Here is a 23,584-nt window from a genome sequence, read left to right on the forward strand (position 1 = left end):
CCTAAGACAGAAATGAGATGCAAAAGGAGACTTTTGCTTAAATTTCCTTTAGGAATTTCAGAAGATATGTCAGACTTCTCGAAATAAATATTTCTAATCCAATTCATCCAAGACCAAGAATGTCAATGCATCATTTGAAGGGGCCTTATGTGCATTTTACACAGGCGAGCACATCATTTTCTGCAGAAAATCTAGTTTGCTCCTATTTTTTTCTTGTAGGACATTTTTTGAGATATGCTTGAGACCAGTGTTATTTTGTATGCCTATATACTTTTATATTTGATATACTATTATAGTACTTCTTAATATTTTAATTAGCTTTTATTTTAAGTAATTTTGTTGTGTTTTGGCTTTTTTTTTTATTTCTGATTAACATTAATTAATTTTCATTTCAGCTTTCGTTTGAGAAATTGTTGTACTATCCATCCATCCATCCATCCATCCATCCATCCATCCATCCATCGTGTTATCTGTCTATCTACCATATTATTTATATACTATTATAATATTTATTCATATTTTGTATTAGAATTTTATATATTTTCACTTTTCATCTTAATTTAAGTTTTAGTAATTTTGTTTTGTGCTTTTGCCATTTTTACTAGTTTTTTAATATTTGTATGTAGCATACATTTTTAATTTCAGTTTTAATTTTAATAACTTAAGTCACTTTTAAGCCAATTTTTTTATTTTTTTTAGCCGTTCCACTTTTAGATTTGGTTAACAACACTGCAGTAAACCTCTGAACATTACATTCCCCTTGAAATCGTCTCTCTCACACACATGATGTTGGTGGTGTGAGTTCTGTGATGTTAATCTGCGGATCTTCCCATCTGATTGTTCTCGTCTCATTAGAATCGCCGAAGCTTTTTTTAATCCGCGCTTGAGCTCTTGTAAATGCTCAAGCTAACGTCTAATCGCCCGTGTGTAGCGCTGATGGGGTGTGTGTACAAAAGAACATGCATCAGATACGGGATCAAACACATGAACGAGACAAAGCGCCTCTATAGGCCCTTCTGCTTTATAGATCAACACAGAACAATGAAAAAGTTATGAATATGGATGATTATCACTGAAAAGAGATCATGATCTTTATCCGTTTTGTTTTTTCAGTGAGCCCAGAATTTATTAAAGCCACAGGAGAACGAGCATTACCCTGTGACATAATCAGCCGCGGTTAAATCAAAAATCCAATCAGAACTTTTGATGTTTAATGTAGAGTTTTGACCAATGAGATTCCATTGTGGGCGGGACTATCTTGTATGACATCATAAAAATGGAAACCAAGCTACTTGCCAATGTACTAGTTGTGTTAGGACAAATAATGAGATAATGAGCTAAAAATGAGAGCTTGTTGCTTTATCCCACCTGGTTTTACAGTGATTTTACCTCAGTAATGGGTGCATATTGCAAAGCCAGGTCCCTATAATTTAGATATTTTGTTAAAATTAATATAAAGCACAGCCTTATTGCTTTAATAAAGTTCTAAGAAATGTTCAATAAATAGCTAAATGTATTAATACTAATAATATAGCTGTTTTTTATTATCCATTTAGAATTTAGAGTCGTTTGGTGACCTCTGTGGGTCAAATGTCACGACCTGGGGTCATGACCTCCGACCTCATATGGGGCATCTGTGTGCTGAAGGTGTCGCTATGGATTCTGACAGTGTTATTAAACACGATCAATAATGCTGAAGGTGCTTTTGAGTGGATCAGAGAGGCCAGTGTTATATTGATTAAACTGAGTCGAGAGAGAGACAGATGGAATGAGAGGTTTAGAAGGAAGCGTTATGATATCAGATATGCAAACTGTGGATGTCAGCAGAAATACACACACATTCACACGGCAGATGATGTCACTGTGTATATGTAGGTCAAATGTGGCTGAGATTGTATTGCTCTGTTTATTCTACTTCTGTATTTTATTAATCAAGCTAAACACACACACACACACACACACACACACACACACACACACACACACACACACACACACACACACACACACACACACACACACACACACACTGGTATCCATTTTTTATGGGGACTTTCCATAGACATAATGATTTTTGTACTGTACAAAATGTATATTCTATCCCCTAACCCTAAACCTACCCATTACAGAAAACTTTTCTGCATTTTTCCATTTTCAAAAACCATTAAAAAAACACTTAGTGTGATTTATTAGCTGTTTTCCTCATGGAGACCAAAAAAAAAGTCCCCACAAAGACAAGGATTTAGTACATTTTTGTGGGGACATTTTGTCTTCATAACGTAGAGTTTACCAGGACGGACACACACACACACACACACGTGCACATGTATGTTTTATCTACGTAAACTTGATGAAAACGCACACATTCACATAACAAAACACACTAACATTAATAAAAACATCCCACAGGACAAATATATTGCTAATTATTATATAATAATAATAATAATATATAATTATTATTATTATTGCTCAACAGGTTTAAGTTTTCAATTATGATTAATTTAAGTAACTTTGTCTCAGATAATTCCTCATTGCATTTCTTAGGACGTATAAAAACAGACACAAAAGAGTCCATAGTTATTCTGCAGAAATAGCTATGAAATCAATATGGATTGAAGCTTAGATCGTTTGTGAAAATGTATCTTTTAAACACAGTTGGAGACTGTTTTCTGCATCTCTAGAGGAGACACTTGTGAGATTTTCTCAGGAAAAACTTCTGAAAAAGCAGGAGTCTCTTTTATTGCTGTCTAGGAGGAACAGCTGAGATTTCAGTTCATCGGTTTTATTCGTGCATTTTTCATTCCTGTGGATCTCATTATATTTCTGATTATTTTATAGCAACAAGAATCCAGGTTACACCGCGTCAACTCTTACTAATATTCTGAAATCTCTGTGTGACAGACGTGTTCACAGAGTTTTCCCTGCGCTGGACGAGCACTGAGAAATGTGTTTCTGTCTCATGGACCGTATCCAGCAAAAGACAAGATCCACCTCGCTCGCATCATCAGGTGACACTTTTACATTCGTGCATTTTCTAGACACCATATTCAAAGATTTATTCAAGCTTTACATTGTATCGGTATACATAAGAAACTGTATTCAACAATGACCCGTTAAAATTATCAAAAGTGACAAATACATTTATAATTCAACAAAAGATTTTTCATTTCAAATAAATGCTGTTTTGAACTTTCTGTTCATCACGAAAAAAGTTTCCACAAAAATATGAAGCAGCACAACTGTTTTCAACACTGAAAATAATCAGAAATGTTTCTTGAGCAGCAAATCATCATATTAGAGTGATTTCTGAAGGATCATGTGACACTGAAGACTGGAGTAATGATGCTGAAAATTCAGCTTTGATCACAGGAATAAATTACATTTTACAACATATTCACATAGAAAACAGTTATTTGTAATTGTAATAATATTTCACAATATTACAGTTTTACTGTATTTTCGATCTAATAAATGCAGCCTTGGGGAGCAGAAGAGACTAAATTCAAAAACATTAAACAATCCTAAACTTTTGAACAGTATGTTCTTTGGGAATTGAATCCATGACTTTGGCGTTTTAGCGTACCAGTTGAAATGTGTTTGTGTGATATAACTTGTGTGTCGTTACAATCATGTTCATCAAACGCAGGATCAATGTAAAAGAGGGTAAAAGAGTGTTTGAGGGTTATTGTGTGTGTGTGTGTGTGTGTGTGTGTGTGGATGTTGGGCTGAATCATCAGATGTCCATTATCGCTCTGAGATGGCCGCTGTCCAAACTTCACTCTGATTGGATAAAAACGTCCCGTCAGAAGGTGGAGTGTGAATGTGTGACAGAAACACACAGAATCAGGGAGCTTTACATGCTTTTGAAGAATACACTGAGCGTTAGATGAAGCCAATGGAAATGAGCTTGACTTAAAAATGCAAATCAGCGACAGGGTGATAATGTTACGCAGGATATCATATCAAAGCAAATGCAATGAGAGTGTTGCAGCGATTTTAACACAATCTGTTTTGCATTTTCTTCTGTTCATTTTTAACCCCCTCCATTCACTTTCATGATCCAATAAATTCCTGCCTTTCATTTGGAAATACTGTACTTCACATTACATTTAAGTAAAATGGGTTGCAAATACTGTTTTATGTTGATTTAAATGGACGCACAAAGCAAAACACTCAATACTCAAAAAATAATTGCATTTATTAAATCCCAATGAGCAATATTTTGTCCGCAAAGTGAAGTTCATTTAGCATTTCTGCAGGCCGTTTATGGATCTCATGCAACATTGCAAAGCATTTTTTATTGGATTGCAATATTTCTACTCCTCTGAGAAAATGTATTTATTGTGTTGATTCCCTTCAAAAGGTTTTTAGTCAAGTGCATCCGTTTTTAGACTATTTAGGAAAAATGGTTCCTAAATATATATATTTTTTTATTTTACATTTTAATAAATCAAGTATGATTTTCTCCATGAAAGAATCATGCTAAGAATCTGGTATAGCGTTAAAAAAGTGTGTGTGTGTGTGTGTGTGTGTGTGCCGGCTTTAATGCTGCTCATCCAATTGGAATTTAGAGTCGTTTTATAATACTGTTTTGTGTTTTATTCTGCTAATGAAGGGACACTACCGTGCAAAAGTTTGCTCAAGACAAATGTGTGATTATTATCAATATTGAAAACGTTCGTGCTGCTGCTTCATATTTTTGTGAAAACTTTTTAGCAAAAAATAAAATTCAAAATAACAGCAATTATTTTAAATATATTTTTTTATGACATTATAAATGTCATTTTTGATCAGTTTAATGTGTCTGAATGAAAGTATTAAATTATTTAAGCAATCTTCCAGACCGCACACTTTTGAGCAGCGAGAGTAACGTGTGTGTGTGTGTGTGTGTGTGTGTGTGTGCAGGAGGAGTTATGTTGGAGTGGAGCTGGTCCAGTGGCTCCTGGAACAGTGTGTGTCGGTTCAGTGCCGGATGATGGCGTCCCGTGTCTGGCAGGTGCTTCTGGAACTGGGGATTCTGCACTCGGGTAACACACACCACTATAGACTATTATAGGGCTCGCTAAGATTTTTATTTGGTTTCATTTTAATTTTTGTGAAACATTTAGTCATTTTGTTGTGTTTTTGTAATGTTTTTTGTTCCCACTTTTATATTATGTGTCTTTAACTATTATGTACTTATATTTAAATTAATCATTTGATGCAATGCATGAAAAAGGCATAATACTATTTTTTTTATCTTATATGAAATATATATTATCCAAAACATGTTTTATTTTAAAACGTCAAGGAAAATCAAAGCCATAAATCTAAACAAGTTGATATCTCAAAAAAATGAGCTAAGTATCCAGTAAGATTTTGTTTGAGCGCAGTACCAAAAGTTTCCACTTGATGAAATTCGTTTCCCATTCATTTCCAATGCGGCCATTTTTTACCATGAACAGTTCAGGTGTGACTTTCTTTTTCAGGACTGTTTAACCTTTTCGAATCATGTCCAAGAAAAATGACCGAACAACACCATAGTGATATTTAATTTTTTAATTACATTTTATGAATTAGCAGCTCGTAAACATAATTTATCAGTAGAAAAAATTGAAATTACATTATTTATTAAAAATGATGGGATTAAGCAATCATTTAAGACATTTTCCTTATAAACCGCACAATCTTTTTGGCATAAAGTGTTCTATAAAATGTAGTCAAGAACTCTGTTTTATAAAGAACCCCACTGAAACTTTCTAAAAATGTATAGAATTTCCTGTAACATGACATTCAGTGCAGAGTAGAGTGAAATATTCGCTGTGTGAAATACGGTATCCCTAATACTGTAAAGTGTGAAGAATCAACTATGATAGCAAATTGAGTTGTTCAGCCATGATGTAAATTTGTAGGTCACCCCAGAAGGCTCATTCACCGTGGGTTCCCTCTGGAATTTCTAATGGGTTTTTAGGGAATCATTTTAGAAATTCCACTGGGAAAATTGTAATTCTGTAGGATTATAAACTTGGAACAGCTCTATATCAACCACACACACATCACATCATACGCTCGCACATGGTTGAAGGAAGAACAAGATTAAGATCAAGTTTAAAAAGTCGTTAATAATCCACTTAGAAGGCAATCAAAACAGACAGGCAAATATAACACAACCTCTAACATAGATGTGACCGGACAAATGAACACTGAAAAGGCTGCAACTTATGAAATAACGACAAACACCTGAGATGATAAATTAATCTCCATGACAACTAAAGAGTGGCGGGAAACTGAACAAAGGAACACATGTGACTGAAAATAACAAACTAATACTATAACAATAGGGGCTGTTCAAACGACACCGTTTTTAACTATGAAAGTAAATCTTTTTATGCGTTTTGGCTGTTAATTTACACAACAACGGTGTTTTGGGGACCGGAAAATGCAAACTTTTGAAAACTGGTTTCAAAGTGCAAGTTTGAATATGGTCTCCGTGTAAACAACAAAATCGTGAATCTCTGAAGACGATGACGTCATGTACATGCACATTACGTGTTCAGTCTATAGTGTTTCATCGCCATCTACTGGCCAGGCAGCAGAATACAGCGTTTTCAGTCGTTTTCGCGGATCCGTGTGAATGGGGATCATTTTTACAATGGTTGTCGTCTATACGTGGAAAACTCAAAGGAAAAACTTCTCAGTTTTAAGCATATCGTTGTCGTGTAAACGTACTCTTAAAGTCCGTGAAAATTAAACTAACTAAACAGAAGCGTGACGCATACAGTGGAAAAAAATTGGATGCATAAATAATTTTCACTTTTTAAATTTGTACAGAAATTGCTTGTAAATGTGACAATTAATAAAAAAAAAACCTTTTGAAATTAGGAAGTATAAAAATTGAAATGGTATTTTCTTATAAAACGTACTGCAATAATAATTTATTTGCGAATTGAAAAAATATTTGTTTGCATTGCATGCTGGAAATCCCTCTCTGTCGTCCCTTCAGTGGACCAGCGGCTGGTCTTTGAAGACTCAAACACGTACTATCAGTTCTCGTTTGAGGAGTGCGACGCTCAGGGCTGTGAGTTTCGCAACGAGGAGGAATGGCAGAACGGGGTCCGTCTTCTTCTGCAGCTCGTCCCCTACGTCCAGTTCAGGGTCGTCAGTCCGTAAGTACAACCAACATGCACGTGACATGCTAACTCTGTCTTGGTTAATGTGCTCAGTCAGTTAATATGTACAGAATGCTACTGTACTACTCATGTTCATTTTGCAATATGTACTGTATATTGTGTGCAGTATGTCAACTTTATATGTACACAGAAATCCAGGATAAATGTGCAGTATTCAGATAGATCATGTATTATTTAAAGAAATAGTATATAATGTGCAGTGCACTAGTCTCCATTTGGATGCGTCAGGAAATCTCCGATAGTTCTCTTGAACATTTGATTTGGTTTTTCCTTGTTAATCCTGTTTAACCACAAATCCTCCTCAGGAAGCGGGAAATAAAATGTGTGTGTTTGTTTTGTGTGTGTGTATATAGGCTCATGTATATGAGCTTTATAGGGGAATTTATTTTTTGTACAGAGACAACATCTTTGCTAATCATGTTATTGATCATTTGTTTGATTTTGTTAAAGTTATATAACCTGATCAAAAGTTTGGGCTCAGTAAGATTATTTTTGGAAAACCTTTCTTATTATCAGTTTTAAAAACAGTAGAAAACACTCACTCATCAAGGACGCATCAAATTGATAAAAAGTGGCATTTATAATGTTAGAAATGATTCTATCTTAAATAAATGCTGCTCTTTTAAACTTTATATTCATCAAAGATGCCTGAAATATTTATCAGGGTTTCCACAAAAATAAGCAGCACGGCTGTTTTGATATTGATAGTAATCATAAATGTGTCTTGAGCATCAAATCAGCATATTATAATGATTTCTGAAGGATCATGTGACACTGAAAACTAGAGCAATATTTCTTATTATTACTACTTTTGCTGTATTTTGTAATAAATAAGCCTTGATGAGCATTAAAAATAAAACACCAAAAAATCTTATCGACCCCAAACTTTTGACTGTATTTCTGTATATTACTATCACAAAAGAGTTTCCACCGGTGATGCTTTTATTAAAGAGGTTCAGGTGGATGGTAACTGTTCCTTCAAAATCCCAGTTTAGCTCCGGGACTCGAGGCCTTTGACTTCAAAAACAAAAGATATGGGTCCCTTTTAAAAGGAGATAAGCTCACGTTCAACATTGTTTTTCCCTGTAGTCCACGACCCAATCAGAACAAACCCGCGGCCAGCGTTTGGGTCATTCACTCAACCTCAATTCGATTGAACTAAGCCATGTGTAGATTAAAGCTTTTGATTGGCTTAAACATGTCTCTGCTAAAGATGATGGGATTGAGGACGTGTCCATCCTCTAATGCTTTCATCGCTTCAAGTGTGTCTGCGGTGAGATTTGATTCAGGCTGTTTGGTTAGCAGTGAAGGACGAGGTTGATATCGCCAGATTCAATTTGAACAGACAGCTGATGTCATTTTCAGGAAGGTGAACATGGGATGGCGTCCCGTGTCCACGGCAGCATTTTTCCCCTCGCTGACGGAATTGGAAGTGACACGGTTTGGCCTCGGTGACACCAGACGGCGAGCTGTTCGATCCCGCTCGGCTTCACAGAGCTGCGCTCCGACCCCAATCAGACAGAATCTCTTCGCCCCCTCGTTTCTCATCCCAGAGTGTATTAAACCACAAATGAGATCCTCACGCAATAGCCAACCAAATGAGATCAAATGAAAAAAAGAAACTCCTGCATGTTTGCTGATATTACCCCACGCCGTTTCTCTCCAGCCTCACGGCAGAAGAAATTCTAGCTTGCCCGAGGTCTGACTGAGATTGCATTCTGAACTGAACGTGATGAGAAAAAATACTGCAGAATAATGATAAAGAAAAATGAATAGACAACATGTCTTTTTATTGTGCTGTCACTGGCTGCATGCAAAACAGCACGACCACTGAAGTTCGATTCATTAATGAATCATCAATAACACTCAAGGAATCAATTTGGATCAGACTAATGAATTAAAGGGATAGTTCACCCAAAAATACAAATTCTGTCATTAATTACACACCCGCATGTCGTTCCAAACCCGTAAGACTTGCGTTCATCTTCGGAACACAAATAAAGATCGTTTTGATGAAATCTGAGAGATTTCTGTCCCTCCGTTGACAGCGACGCAACTACCACTTTGACGCTTCAAAACGTTCAAAAAAGGGATCATAAAAGAGATCATTTTCCTAAAATACTTCTGAATGGTTGTTACACTGAAAAAATAATTGGCGTAGAAACAATTTTCACTGAGATATTGCTATTACATTTCACAATTGATTACAAAGACACTGAAAATAATAATTGTAACAAAAAATTAGAAAGTGGAAAGACTGAAATAGTATTGTCTTGTAAAACTTGCTCCAATAATATTTATTTACCACTGTATTCTTACAGTAACAGCTGACTGGTTAGGTTTAGTCATGGGAGGAAATATTCTGTAGACACAATTTAGTTATTTACACTGTAGTAATGTTTTTGGCACACATGACTTTTATTATACCAGAGCGAAAGATGCAACATGTAAAAAAGATGGTGAAATGAGTCTGACTTTTGTGTGGTTTTGTGTGAATGTGATTGTGGTTTCTGTTGATTTGTGTTGTGCTGGTCTCTTCAGCAGAATCCAAAACCCCTGAAGCTACAGGATGGATGGCTTTGAGCCAAGATTGTTTGGATACTGCCTCTCTTTCAGCCACCCACACACACACACACACACACACACACACACCTCGTGCCGCACGGCTCATTTGCATGTTATTTGAATTTTATCTTCAGCTCTGGTGAAACTAATGGTTCTGTGGGCTGAATGAGCTTGCATTTGCATACATTATGTGTGTGTGTTTATGTCTACATTTGCCTGTCTGTGTGCATTTGAGTGTGTATATGTGCATGTCTGTGTTCGCATACGTGTGTGTGTGTGTGTGTGTGTGTGTGTGTGTGTGTGTGTGTGTGTGTGTGTGTGTGTGTGTGTGTGTGTGTGTGTGTGTGTGTGTGTGTGTGTGTGTGTGTGTGAGAATTGTACTCTCGTGCAAGCGTGCCTGACTCATATAGAAGTCACGGCCATTACGAATCACTCTTGGAGGTAAAGAGAGATGAGGAGGAGAGATGCGTCATGTGATGAGCGTGTCAGTCGCGTGATGAATGGACTGACAGTGGAGGAGAAGGAGGGACACTTTGGCCCACTTCTCTAACTCACTGGCCCAGTTTTAGCTGCGTGATATGGAAGGATGTGCTGGAGGTTTCCTCTTCACAACTGCTTTGTCCCAGATTATAGCAGTTTTCACTTCATTCTGCTCAGGTTGTGGTTATGCATACACAATCTGCTCTAAAAATGTACTTTTTTAAATCCCCATAGAGCCATATAGCTTATGCATTAACACAGTAACAGTAAAATGTTCTGAAGAACATATAATGGAGAATCAAGAGCTTTAATTCAATTATTCAAGAACCCTAAGCCGCCAAAAAAAATACAAGAGTGTAAGTGTGGGCCAAATATTTGTCCAACAGATCTTACACGCATTTTAAACTTCCTATACCACATGCCAAAAACACAGTCCGAGATGATGTGTGTTTTGGAGCATCATGTGTAATGCAGTGCACCGCCAGCAGGAGGCAGTAGAGAGGGCTTTGAGTGTGCTTGGAATGGCATACTACCATAACTGGCATACTATTCTTTTTCAGTATGCAATATGTGAACTGTGCACAGTATGTGTATTTTCTGTTGGCATGGATGGAATACCATAGACACACACAACAACATTTGCCAGAAAGTGCACACTGCATAAGTTACTGCATCCCACAATGCATTGCACTCAACTTGACCTTCCATTTCCAATGTGACGAGTTAAGCAAAATCAACCACACTTCTTAAAACGACTGTTTCCTGATTGATTATTTGATCATATTGCCAACAATTTAGGTATTTTATCACAAAAATTGATTAAAAAGCACATAACAGGATGCACTCTCTGAATTTACATGCACGATATAATATTCATCATGGAAAGCTTCTTTATATTGCACACTATACAGTACACTAGTATTCACACAGGTACACTGTAAAAAATATTTTTAAAGTTGTTATATTATTGAATAATATTGGATTTATTAATAAGTATTATTGGATTGTGTTTTACAAGAGAATACGTTCTACTTGAAAATTTCATGTTTATTTCAATGTGTTACTTGCCGTATTGCAAATTTACTAGCAATTTCTGAGTAAAAACTGTTTCTACACCAATTTTTTCCAGTGTAGTACACTAGTATTCATGTCTCCAATGATGCCCTTGCCATCGTCTTCCTTCAAGTCCTCAATCTGGTGTGATAACACCGTTTAGCCTGTCAGTAGGAATCCATATCAGTGCACACTGGCCACAGTTGTGCGTCAAGGGCACTTCTGAAACCTGGGACACACATCAAGTGCACCATTTGGGACGGGGCCTGTTTTGAACATGACATCTGCTTCTTGTCTTACAGAACATCACCGTCATAGAGGTCAGCTCTCACGAGACAGCCATGTATTGTCACTTCAGAGGTGTTTTATCAAGTGTGTGTGTTCTCTTGCAGACCAGAGGAAGACCCCGACAGAAAGCGTGATATCTGCAGTGAGATTCTCCAGATGAAGGCTTTGGAGAGACTCACGTCTACGGTAAGCGTGCATGTGTTTGCTGACCCATGCGCCAGATCCCTGACTCCGTGTCTTCATTCCCCTAGTGTGTGTAAATATCCACTCCAGCCTGAAAGAATCTCATCCATCACACGGTCACTGATCTGACACCAGCGGACAGAGAAACCATCCATTTAACTCACCGCTCGCTCTCCAACAAACACCAGCATAGTCCCGCCACGGCTCAACATCGCTGTTGGGCTTTTTACATTATTCAGGGATACCAGCATTTCTACCTGGAAATCACAATTTTGGAATTTTTAAAATATCATGGAATTAAAAAAAAATCTTAAGTCATGAAATGTACATTTATTTTTTTTAAAGGGATTTTTTTTTCTATAAAGCTAAATATTTTTTTACTTAAAATATGTATATATATATATATATATATATATATATATATATATATACACATAAGTATTTTTAAATATACATAAGTAAAACATATAATATTTAAAAATATATATTCAAATACAAATTCCTCATTGATTACTGATTTTTGTGACATTCCAAAAATGAATAAATTACTGTGCTTTACATTGTTTATCATTATGGAAAGTACCGTCAATAGGGAAAATCACTCGTTTTAGTTACTTCTTCATTCCTCTTCCCTATTTTTATTTTGCTGAGGTTATCTATTTTTTACTTGAAGACTTTTTTTATGTTATTTTTAAATGTGTGAAAGTGTTTGACATAATTTGCACATAATACATTTGTCTCTCTTTTTTAAAATTCAGAATAACTTGAAATTTTCTAATTGTGAAACGCAAAGATGTTTTCAATTATTTTGTACGTCAGTAAATTAAATACATTTCCCAGAACACATTGCAAATTAAAACAGATTTTCACTTTTAAAATAAAGGTTCTTTATTGGCATCTTAAGGTTCAATGAAGATCCTTTAACATCCGTGGAACATTTCCAGTCCACAAAAGGTTCTTTAGATTATTAAAATGTTCTTCACACTAAGAAAAAATGGTTCTTTTAAGAAAAGTTCTTATAGTTTAACCCACCAAAAAAATCTTTGCAATCTTTATTTTTAAGTGTTTTATAAGCAGTGTTGGGGAAAGTTACTTTTAAAAGTAATGCATTACAATATTGCGTTACTCCCCAAAAAAGTAACTAAGTACGTTACTTTGTTGCGTAGTAGTACTTAATGCGTTACATTACTTTTGCGTTACTTTTTCTCACCTGCATGGGATTGTTTGTTTGTTTTTTAATAACAGCTAAAACAATCTATTTTTGCCAATTGTTAAGGCCCTTTCACATCAAAAGTTAAATGAATAAGCCTAAGGCTGAAGGAAATGCATATTTACTACTGTACAGTAGAGGGCGCCGCTCAAACAAACCTTTCAGCTGCTGCTGTTTTTGATTAAATAACAATAGGATACAGGAGAAGGAAGTTCAACACTCTTATTTCTAAACCTAATCTAAAGTCATTTTTGCTTATTAGTATGGTTGAATTAGATCATTGTAGGTCAGCAGCAAAGACATTGGTTAATAAAGTGAGATTAAATACATAAAGTATATTTGTGTAATTTAACATAGATAATTATAAAACTTTTGCACAAAATTCTGAGATTGCATTTGACTGTTTTTATTCATTTTGAGGAATACTGAATGTTTTTGTGCAAGTGAGATGAGTAAATGCATGTTCAATGCAAATACACACAACACCTCACTTTATTTCTCTCAACATGGGGACAGAAGAGCTGTCAGTCAATAAATGTGAAAAAGTGACTAGTGTTACTTATTTGAAAAAGTAACTCAGATATTTTCTTGTAAATTGAAAAAGTAATGCGTTACTTTACTAGTTACTTGAAAAAGTAATCTGATTACGTAACTCAAGTTACTTGTAATAAGTTACCCCCAACACTGTTTATAAGCTACATTGATTTCTAGAGAAAAGGTCTGGATGAAAACTTTTAAAGCAGTTATACAGATATGAAATCACCATATTTATATCAACTGAGACATTAAACACATAAAAACAGGTAGTAGACTATGTGAATTAGTGATTTAAAGATCAAACTGGTAGGCCTAAGTGTGTCATAAAGCATAGAGGCAATTCCCTGTTAACTCTTAATTGTTGAATCAGTCTCCAAACGCCGGCGAGTCCACACAGCTGTCCTCCGCTATCCCATGAGTCCCTGCTGTCTGAGTCGCGCTGCTTTGGGATTCTTTTGTATTTTTAACAGCCGTGGATTTGCTATGCTCTAGAGATCTTCATACAGGCTCATCGTCTGCTTTCTGTTTTCGCTGCGGGTGTGAAAGATGAGCTCATTTGCATGTAGAATAAAGTAAAGACGCTGTACTCTTGTGCTTTAACTGGATTACATTCAAAAATAGTGTGTTTTTACTATAGGTGCAGAACGAACTCGCTGCTGCTCTCGCAAGAAAAGCCAAGAAATCAAGTAAGACGCTTTTATATTCATATAGGGATCGTATCTGACTGCTTTGTAAAGTTTTTTACTCCCATAATCAATCGTTTTTAATGACCATTCAGTCTCTCTGATCTTTACAATTAAAATGCCTGTTTTTTCCCTGCTCTATCTTATGAATCATCCTGTATTATGATTGGCTTACGAGTTTGTATATGAAATGATTTGCTGTCGGTCCATATAGTGTGTGATACTCTGGGCTTCAGTAACAGTGGATGCTGAACATGAAAAAGTCATTGTTGGTGTGTTGAGGGGATGTTAATGTTTATTCATGGGTTTTTCATTTTTAAAACGAGCAGTTTTTGTAGTTTTTATTCAGTTCTGAAACTGTTTTTGTAGTACAACAACTGCTTTATTTCAGAATATTTACAATTATTCATGATATGACCCTTTGATGTAATTTTTGATAAGATTTTACAGCAAGATTTGCATAGTTGATCAGATGGTCAATGCGTTGCGAATGTATTTGTGTTTTCACGTTTGTGCTGCTCTTACTCTAGTGTCAGAAGACGAAAGCTCAGAGACGTCAGATATTTCTCCACAAGAAGCCCCGAAACCCACTGAAGACAAAAGCAAGGTGAACACACACACACACACACACACACACACACACACACACACACACACTCACTCACTCACTCAGACGAACATACTAGCGCGCACACACACACACACACACACACACACACACACACACACACACACACACACACACACACACACACACCACTCACTCAGACGAACATGCTAGCACACACACACTCACTCAGACGAACATGCTTGCACACACACACACACACACACACACACACACACACACACACACACACACACACACACACACACACACACACACACACACACACACACATAAACAAACAAACACACACACACACACACACATCTGTATGAAATGTATCTAAATTCCTTTAAAAATGCTGTTTTGCCCAATATAAATCTTTACAATAAATACATACATACATAAACAGGCTTTTTTGGCTACTTATACCATCACTTTAGACATACATAATTTTCATTATTTTTATGATTCCATAGAAATTGCTCGCAGCGTGCTCCAGTTTAACATGCTACCATAAATGATGCAACAGGCATTACCATCATACATGATTCAGCATGCAATGAGTCATAAATAAAAAGTAACAGGCAGATAAATGAACAGTTACATTAATAATGTAATAGATTTTATCAGTAAAAAGTACATAAGGGATATAGACGGTGCAGGAATGACGTCAGAATCTAGAGTCTAATTCAACACTGGATCCTTACAGATTTCACTTTGCAGTTTTATAATGGTGTTTTCGATTTATGTGCAAAATAAAGCCGGTGGAAAACATAACTTGACAATACTTTTGGTTCTGCCGTCACACCTGCACCTCTCATACAGGCATTGTCTCAAGTTAAACCCTGATGTGAAGTAGCTATGGAAATGTAATATTGTTCTGAGTTTAAATAATTTTTTGTTTATTATATGAAACCATCACAGCGGTGTAGGAAAACGAAGGGGCGAAATAATGCTAGCAAATGTTAGCAACGTGCTAATTCATGCTAGCAATGTGCTAAAACATGCTAGCAACGTGTTAGAATATAAAAGCAGCATGCTTAATCATAGCAATGTGCTCTACTGTTCACAATAGCTGCATTTATTTGATCAATATTACATATAAAACATTATTACTGTGATATATTACATTTTAAAACAACTGTTTTCTATGTGAATATATGTTCAAATGTAATTTATTCCTGTGATCAAAGCTGATTTCAGCATCATTACTCCAGTCTTCAGTGTCACATGATCCTTCAGAGATCATTCTAATATGATGATTTGTTGCTCAAGAAACGTTGTTGAGTATAGAGGGAATGCGCGTGACGTCACCGTTGGCCGGTGTGACTGCGGTTACGCCCACTAAGTGGCAAAAAGACTGAGCGGCAGCATTGGTTTTCAGCGTGAATGCTGCGGAAAAATACACAAAACGCGTCTAAAACGGGAAAGAGCTTTGAGACTGATTGTACAACTAGATTTGACAAGAAATATGAGGAATATTTTTACAGACTACCTAAAGCTACAGAACAGAGAAGCAAATAGATCGCTGCAATTCATAGAAACAACTGGACTCCAGGCAGCGAAAGGTGGATTTGCAGTTATCCTTTTTGTGTCAATATGCTGAATTTAGTGGTAAAATCATTCTCTATATATTGTATTGTTATATATTGCAGTGACAACAATCAAATATTTACCACTGTATATTCTGTATAATTTGACATTTTTAAATAAACACTGACAAAAAACTATACAAGTTTTAAGTCTCTAGACGATATGATGATATATATAACATTGATATAAGTGATCACCTGGATTTAGACCTGCCTATATTGCATTTATATAAAGCATTCACAGACAAATTTGCTGTATGTATTTCCCCGGTGTCAAAATCAGGCACATATAAATGTCAGGAAACACGATTCCTGGCTGCATGTTAATATCCATGGATCACTGGATCTTTAGTAAGTTGTAAGGAACACCATATTGAGTCCAATCTTTAGTTTAAACTGATAATCGTTTGTTTTACTTGCGTTTTCGCAGTTTCCCCTATTAAATCCAGTCACGCAGCTGCTCTTCTGCCACTCAGTCCGGCTGAGGGGGCGTGTTCCGGCGGGAAAGTGACGTTAATGCATTCCCTCTATTATCAATGTTAAAAAGCACTTTTTGCTGCTTTAAATTATACTAATATTTCACAATATTACAATTTTTACTGTATCAAGTAAATGCAGCCTTGGTGAGCAGAAGATACTTCTTTCAAAAAAAAAAAAAAAAAAAATTCATAATTTTTCCAAAGTGTCATGTGGTGTTTTCCCAAAAGAAAGAGATTCAAAGGGTCACAGATTGCCGTTTCGATGGTTCCGAGACAGCGATTGGGCTTTTGGTTTTCATGCGGTTATATTCTCGTTTAGACATTCGCTGCCATGTTTGGAGGGACATTAGATTACATGTGCGATCATGTTTTTTTCATAAAGCATGTGTGAGGGAGTGGGCATCAGTCGAGGCCCTTCGGCATCTTCAAACGGAGGAAACCTCTTACTCTAGATCTAAATGATTCATCGGTCTGATCTCAGTTGGAATACAGACCCAGAATAACTCTCTAATGGTCTTGTGTAACGTCTGATGTGTTGTTGTCAGACAGGAAGTTCCTTGAGAGTGTTGTATCACCATATCAACCTAATGAAGTTCACAGTGTGCGTGTGTGTGTGTGTGTTTAGTGAAGCAGGGTAAGATCTGATTAGTTCTCCTCTGTGGTTTCCATCAAGCCAGAGCCTGGACGCTCATTAGCCCATAATTACAGGCAAGGTAATAACAGCTCTCTTTATCTTCCCCGTCTCCCTCACTGCCGTCTTTAGTTTCGTCTGTCAGCTCTATAGATTCAATTGTAGTCTCAAACTCAATATACATTTGCTGAAGACAATACGAGTCATGCTCTGCCATGCGAGCCCGTTTGCTAGGCTTTTCCTGACACCTTCAGTGTGTCTTACAGTACTGAAGTATTATAATGCGACTCATGCGGTTTCTTATAGTATGAGGTGAATGTTGTGGCTATTGCGCTGTTGCATTACTTCTTTACAGTTTACACACAGATATTATTGGTATGATTATTGCGATATCAAATATTATGTTCGAACAATTAGCCTAGTTTAAATTAGTTTAGTTTAAAATAAGAATTCATAATTTTTTTTCTTAATTAAATGTAATTAATCTTTCATGTTCTTTTGTGGAATTAGTTCTTTACAGGGATGCACAAGGGTTTTATTGTGTGTTATTATTATTGTCATATTAAGTATTATGTAAATTAATTGTATTGTTAATAAATTAATTTAATTATTTTATTTAAAAAATAAATATATATATTTTTTTTATTATGAATACAATTAATCATTTTAATGAATTAATTCATTAAATTATATTATCATTTTATTTTTCAGTGTTATTTTTTTATTTTCATGCATTGTTCTGGTTAAACCCTTGTGTTTTCGTTTTCTATTATTGCATTCATTTTTTACAGTTTATGCAAAGATATTAATGTTATCGTTATATTGTATATTAGAATATTAGAATTATTATATTTTTTTATTATTTTAAGTTTAAATGCCACATAAACAGCTATTATATTGCTGTATAAATTCATTAGTTTATGTATCGTAATTATGATTTTTTTACAATTTATAATTTTAGTTTAATTAGATTTTTTGATTAATTTGATCCGTTTTTAAATGCATATTTTTTCACCTTCATGCAATAATACAGTGCATTTCAGATAAACTCTTGAGTTTTCATTTTCACAGAAAAGTGAGGGAAAATTTTGAGTCAGAAAACTTGAATGCAAATCAAAGTTGTCTTCAGTAGCACTGATACAGTGCATGCAACACTAATACTGGAGTGTTTGTTTTAGGCTTCAGGCTTTGGGTTTATTTTGAATATGAGAGCTAACAGTGATGATTTCCTTTAGCTAACACAACTAATTATCATCGGTTAGATCTTAAACTCCCTCTGTGAAGTATAGCTGTTCCCCTAATTACTGTGTGCTAGCGTGTTTGGTCGAGTGATTTTTGTGAATGAATATTTCAGCTTCACGATTACCTCAGTGTAACTGGGCTGAAGGAGCACAGAGTTTATCATGTCATATTCATGAGGACGAGCACCAGCGTGCGCTTTTTCCGTCTCTGTGGCTCTGAATGGCAGAGATGTTTTTACAGCGGCGTATGTGTGTGTGTGTGTGTTTTGCTTTCGTCCTGCCCGTGCCGGTCTGGGATGGTTTTGTGTGTCAGGGGTATTGTGGGACGGTGGTTTACCTCAGAGGAAACACACGGCGTGGTTTCAGCCAATCCAAACACAGCGCTGAGTAAATAACGCTGATGATAATGACCCGCCATCGAGCGCTGGTGTGTTCAGGGAAGCCTTTATCTGCTCGTGATAGTGCAGATGTGTGCTTCAGAAAGACCATTGTTCTTTCTCAGTACATCTGCTTTCTGAGGAAGCTGCTTTCTGCCACGGAATAAAACTATTCAAACATAATTGCCAGAATGACACACTTTATTGCAAGTTTACATCTTGCAAATCTGACTTCTTTTCTTGTGATTCTGACTTCTTTTCTGGTGATTTAGACGTTTTTATTGTGATTCTGACTTCTTTTCTGGTGATTCTGACTTCTTTTCTGGTGATTCTGACTTCTTTTCTGGTGATTCTGACTTCTTTTCTGGTGATTTAGACGTTTTTATTGTGATTCTGACTTCTTTTCTGGTGATTCTGACTTCTTTTCTGGTGATTCTGACTTCTTTTCTGGTGATTCTGACTTCTTTTCTGGTGATTTAGACTTTTATTCTGGTGATTCTGACTTTTATTCTGGTGATTCTGACTTCTTTTCTGGTGATTCTGACTTCTTTTCTGGTGATTTAGACTTTTATTCTGGTGATTCTGACTTCTTTTCTGGTGATTTAGACTTTTTTCTGGTGATTCTGACTTCTTTTCTGGTGATTCTGACTTCTTTTCTGGTGATTCTGACTTCTTTTCTGGTGATTCTGACTTTTATTCTGGTGATTCTGACTTCTTTTCTGGTGATTCTGACTTCTTTTCTGGTGATTCTGACTTCTTTTCTGGTGATTCTGACTTCTTTTCTGGTGATTCTGACTTCTTTTCTGGTGATTCTGACTTCTTTTCTGGTGATTCTGACTTCTTTTCTGGTGATTCTGACTTCTTTTCTGGTGATTCTGACTTCTTTTCTGGTGATTCTGACTTCTTTTCTGGTGATTTAGACTTTTATTCTGGTGATTCTGACTTCTTTTCTGGTGATTTAGACTTTTTTCTGGTGATTCTGACTTCTTTTCTGGTGATTCTGACTTTTATTCTGGTGATTCTGACTTTTATTCTGGTGATTCTGACTTCTTTTCTGGTGATTCTGACTTTTATTCTGGTGATTCTGACTTCTTTTCTGGTGATTCTGACTTCTTTTCTGGTGATTTAGACTTTTATTCTGGTGATTCTGACTTCTTTTCTGGTGATTCTGACTTCTTTTCTTGTGATTCTGACTTCTTTTCTGGTGATTCTGACTTTTATTCTGGTGATTCTGACTTCTTTTCTGGTGATTCTGACTTCTTTTCTGGTGATTCTGACTTCTTTTCTGGTGATTTAGACTTTTATTCTGGTGATTCTGACTTCTTTTCTGGTGATTCTGACTTCTTTTCTTGTGATTCTGACTTCTTTTCTGGTGATTCTGACTTTTATTCTGGTGATTCTGACTTCTTTTCTGGTGATTCTGACTTCTTTTCTGGTGATTCTGACTTCTTTTCTGGTGATTCTGACTTTTATTCTGGTGATTTAGACTTTTATTCTGGTGATTCTGACTTTTATTCTGGTGATTCTGACTTCTTTTCTTGTGATTCTGACTTCTTTTCTGGTGATTCTGACTTTTATTCTGGTGATTCTGACTTCTTTTCTGGTGATTCTGACTTTTATTCTGGTGATTCTGACTTCTTTTTGGGTGATTTAGACTTTTATTCTGGTGATTCTGACTTCTTTTTGGGTGATTCTGACTTCTTTTCTGGTGATTTAGACTTTTATTCTGGTGATTCTGACTTCTTTTCTGGTGATTCTGACTTCTTTTCTGGTGATTCTGACTTTTATTCTGGTGATTCTGACTTCTTTTCTGGTGATTCTGACTTCTTTTCTTGTGATTCTGACTTCTTTTCTGGTGATTCTGACTTCTTTTCTGGTGATTTAGACTTTTATTCTGGTGATTTAGACTTTTATTCTGGTGATTCTGACTTTTATTCTGGTGATTCTGACTTCTTTTCTTGTGATTCTGACTTCTTTTCTGGTGATTTAGACTTTTATTCTGGTGATTCTGACTTCTTTTCTGGTGATTCTGACTTTTATTCTGGTGATTCTGACTTTTATTCTGGTGATTCTGACTTCTTTTCTGGTGATTTAGACTTTTATTCTGGTGATTCTGACTTCTTTTCTGGTGATTCTGACTTTTATTCTAGTGATTCTGACTTCTTTTCTGGTGATTTAGACTTTTATTCTGGTGATTCTGACTTCTTTTCTTGTGATTCTGACTTCTTTTCTGGTGATTTAGACTTTTATTCTGGTGATTCTGACTTCTTTTCTTGTGATTCTGACTTCTTTTCTGGTGATTTAGACTTTTATTCTGGTGATTCTGACTTCTTTTCTGGTGATTCTGACTTTTATTCTAGTGATTCTGACTTCTTTTCTGGTGATTTAGACTTTTTTCTGGTGATTCTGACTTCTTTTCTTGTGATTCTGACTTCTTTTCTGGTGATTTAGACTTTTATTCTGGTGATTCTGACTTCTTTTCTTGTGATTCTGACTTCTTTTCTGGTGATTTAGACTTTTTTCTGGTGATTCTGACTTCTTTTCTTGTGATTCTGACTTCTTTTCTGGTGATTTAGACTTTTATTCTGGTGATTCTGACTTCTTTTCTGGTGATTCTGACTTTTATTCTGGTGATTCTGACTTCTTTTCTGGTGATTTAGACTTTTATTCTGGTGATTCTGACTTCTTTTCTGGTGATTCTGACTTCTTTTCTGGTGATTTAGACTTTTATTCTGGTGATTCTGACTTCTTTTCTGGTGATTTAGACTTTTTTCTGGTGATTCTGACTTCTTTTCTTGTGATTCTGACTTCTTTTCTGGTGATTTAGACTTTTTTCTGGTGATTCTGACTTCTTTTCTGGTGATTTAGACTTTTATTCTGGTGATTCTGACTTTTATTCTGGTGATTCTGACTTCTTTTCTGGTGATTCTGACTTTTATTCTGGTGATTCTGACTTTTATTCTGGTGATTCTGACTTCTTTTCTGGTGATTTAGACTTTTATTCTGGTGATTCTGACTTCTTTTCTGGTGATTTAGACTTTTTTCTGGTGATTCTGACTTCTTTTCTTGTGATTCTGACTTCTTTTCTGGTGATTTAGACTTTTTTCTGGTGATTCTGACTTCTTTTCTGGTGATTCTGACTTCTTTTCTGGTGATTTAGACTTTTTTCTGGTGATTCTGACTTCTTTTCTTGTGATTCTGACTTTTATTCTGGTGATTCTGACTTCTTTTCTGGTGATTTAGACTTTTCGGGTGATTCTGACTTCTTTTCTGGTGATTCTGACTTCTTTTCTGGTGATTTAGACTTTTCTGGTGATTCTGACTTCTTTTCTGGTGATTTAGACTTTTCTGGTGATTCTGACTTCTTTTTTTGTGATTCTGACTTCTTTTCTGGTGATTTAGACTTTTCTGGTGATTCTGACTTCTTTTTTTGTGATTCTGACTTCTTTTCTGGTGATTCTGACTTCTTTTCTTGTGATTCTGATTTCTTTTCTTGTGATTCTGACTTCTTTTCTTGTGATTCTGACTTTTTTATTGTGATTCTGACTTCTTTTCTTGTGATTCTGACTTTTTTATTGTGATTCTGACTTCTTTTCTGGTGATTCTGACTTCTCTCTGGTGATTCTGACTTCTTTTCTGGTGATTCTGACTTCTCTCTGGTGATTCTGACTTTTTTATTGTGATTCGGACTTCTTTTCTGGTCATTCTGACTTTTTTTCTTGTGATTTAGACTTTTTCTTGTGATTTAGACTTTTTTCTTGTGATTTTGACTTCTTTTCTTGTGTTTCTGACTTATTTTCTTGTGATTCTGACTTTTTTATTGTGATTTAGACTTTTATTGTGATTCTGACTTCTTTTCTTGTGATTTAGACTTTTTTCTTGTGATTCTGACTTCTTTTCTGGTGATTCTGACTTCTTTTCTTGTGATTCTGACTTCTTTTCTTGTGATTCTGACTTTTTTATTGTGATTCTGACTTCTTTTCTGGTGATTCTGACTTCTTTTCTGGTGATTCTGACTTTTTTATTGTGATTCTGACTTCTTTTCTGGTGATTCTGACTTCTTTTCTTGTGGTTCTGACTTCTTTTCTTGTGATTCTGCCTTTTTTATTGTGATTCTGACTTCTTTTCTTGTGATTCTGACTTTTTTATTGTGATTCTGACTTCTTTTCTGGTCATTCTGACTTTTTTTCTTGTGATTCTGACTTTTATTCTGGTGATTCTGACTTCTTTTCTTGTGATTCTGACTTCTTTTCTGGTGATTCTGACTTTTTTATTGTGATTCTGACTTCTTTTCTGGTGATTCTGACTTCTTTTCTTGTGGTTCTGACTTCTTTTCTTGTGATTCTGACTTTTTTATTGTGATTCTGACTTCTTTTCTTGTGATTCTGACTTTTTTATTGTGATTCTGACTTCTTTTCTGGTCATTCTGACTTTTTTTCTTGTGATTTAGACTTTTTTCTTGTGTTTTTGACTTCTTTTCTTG

At 35.6% G+C, this 23,584-nt stretch overlaps 1 protein-coding gene across 1 annotated transcript in view; it reads left to right on the forward strand.

The window, feature by feature from the left end:
• The window catches only part of rapgef5a (Rap guanine nucleotide exchange factor (GEF) 5a), a 73,120-nt gene that overhangs the window by 7,981 nt on the left and 41,555 nt on the right, over window positions 1–23,584 (forward strand). Inside the window, exons 3-8 of the mRNA XM_077194862.1 lie at window positions 2,905–3,011; window positions 4,909–5,030; window positions 6,986–7,148; window positions 11,663–11,744; window positions 14,126–14,174; window positions 14,702–14,778. Of these exons, the coding sequence (XP_077050977.1) occupies window positions 2,905–3,011; window positions 4,909–5,030; window positions 6,986–7,148; window positions 11,663–11,744; window positions 14,126–14,174; window positions 14,702–14,778 (600 nt within the window). The remainder of the gene's footprint in view (window positions 1–2,904; window positions 3,012–4,908; window positions 5,031–6,985; window positions 7,149–11,662; window positions 11,745–14,125; window positions 14,175–14,701; window positions 14,779–23,584) is intronic.

The sequence above is a fragment of the Siphateles boraxobius genome, unplaced genomic scaffold, assembly GCF_051911475.1.
Source record: "Siphateles boraxobius isolate OS27281-9 unplaced genomic scaffold, OSU_SipBor_1 33, whole genome shotgun sequence".
Classification (NCBI taxonomy): domain Eukaryota; kingdom Metazoa; phylum Chordata; class Actinopteri; order Cypriniformes; family Leuciscidae; genus Siphateles; species Siphateles boraxobius.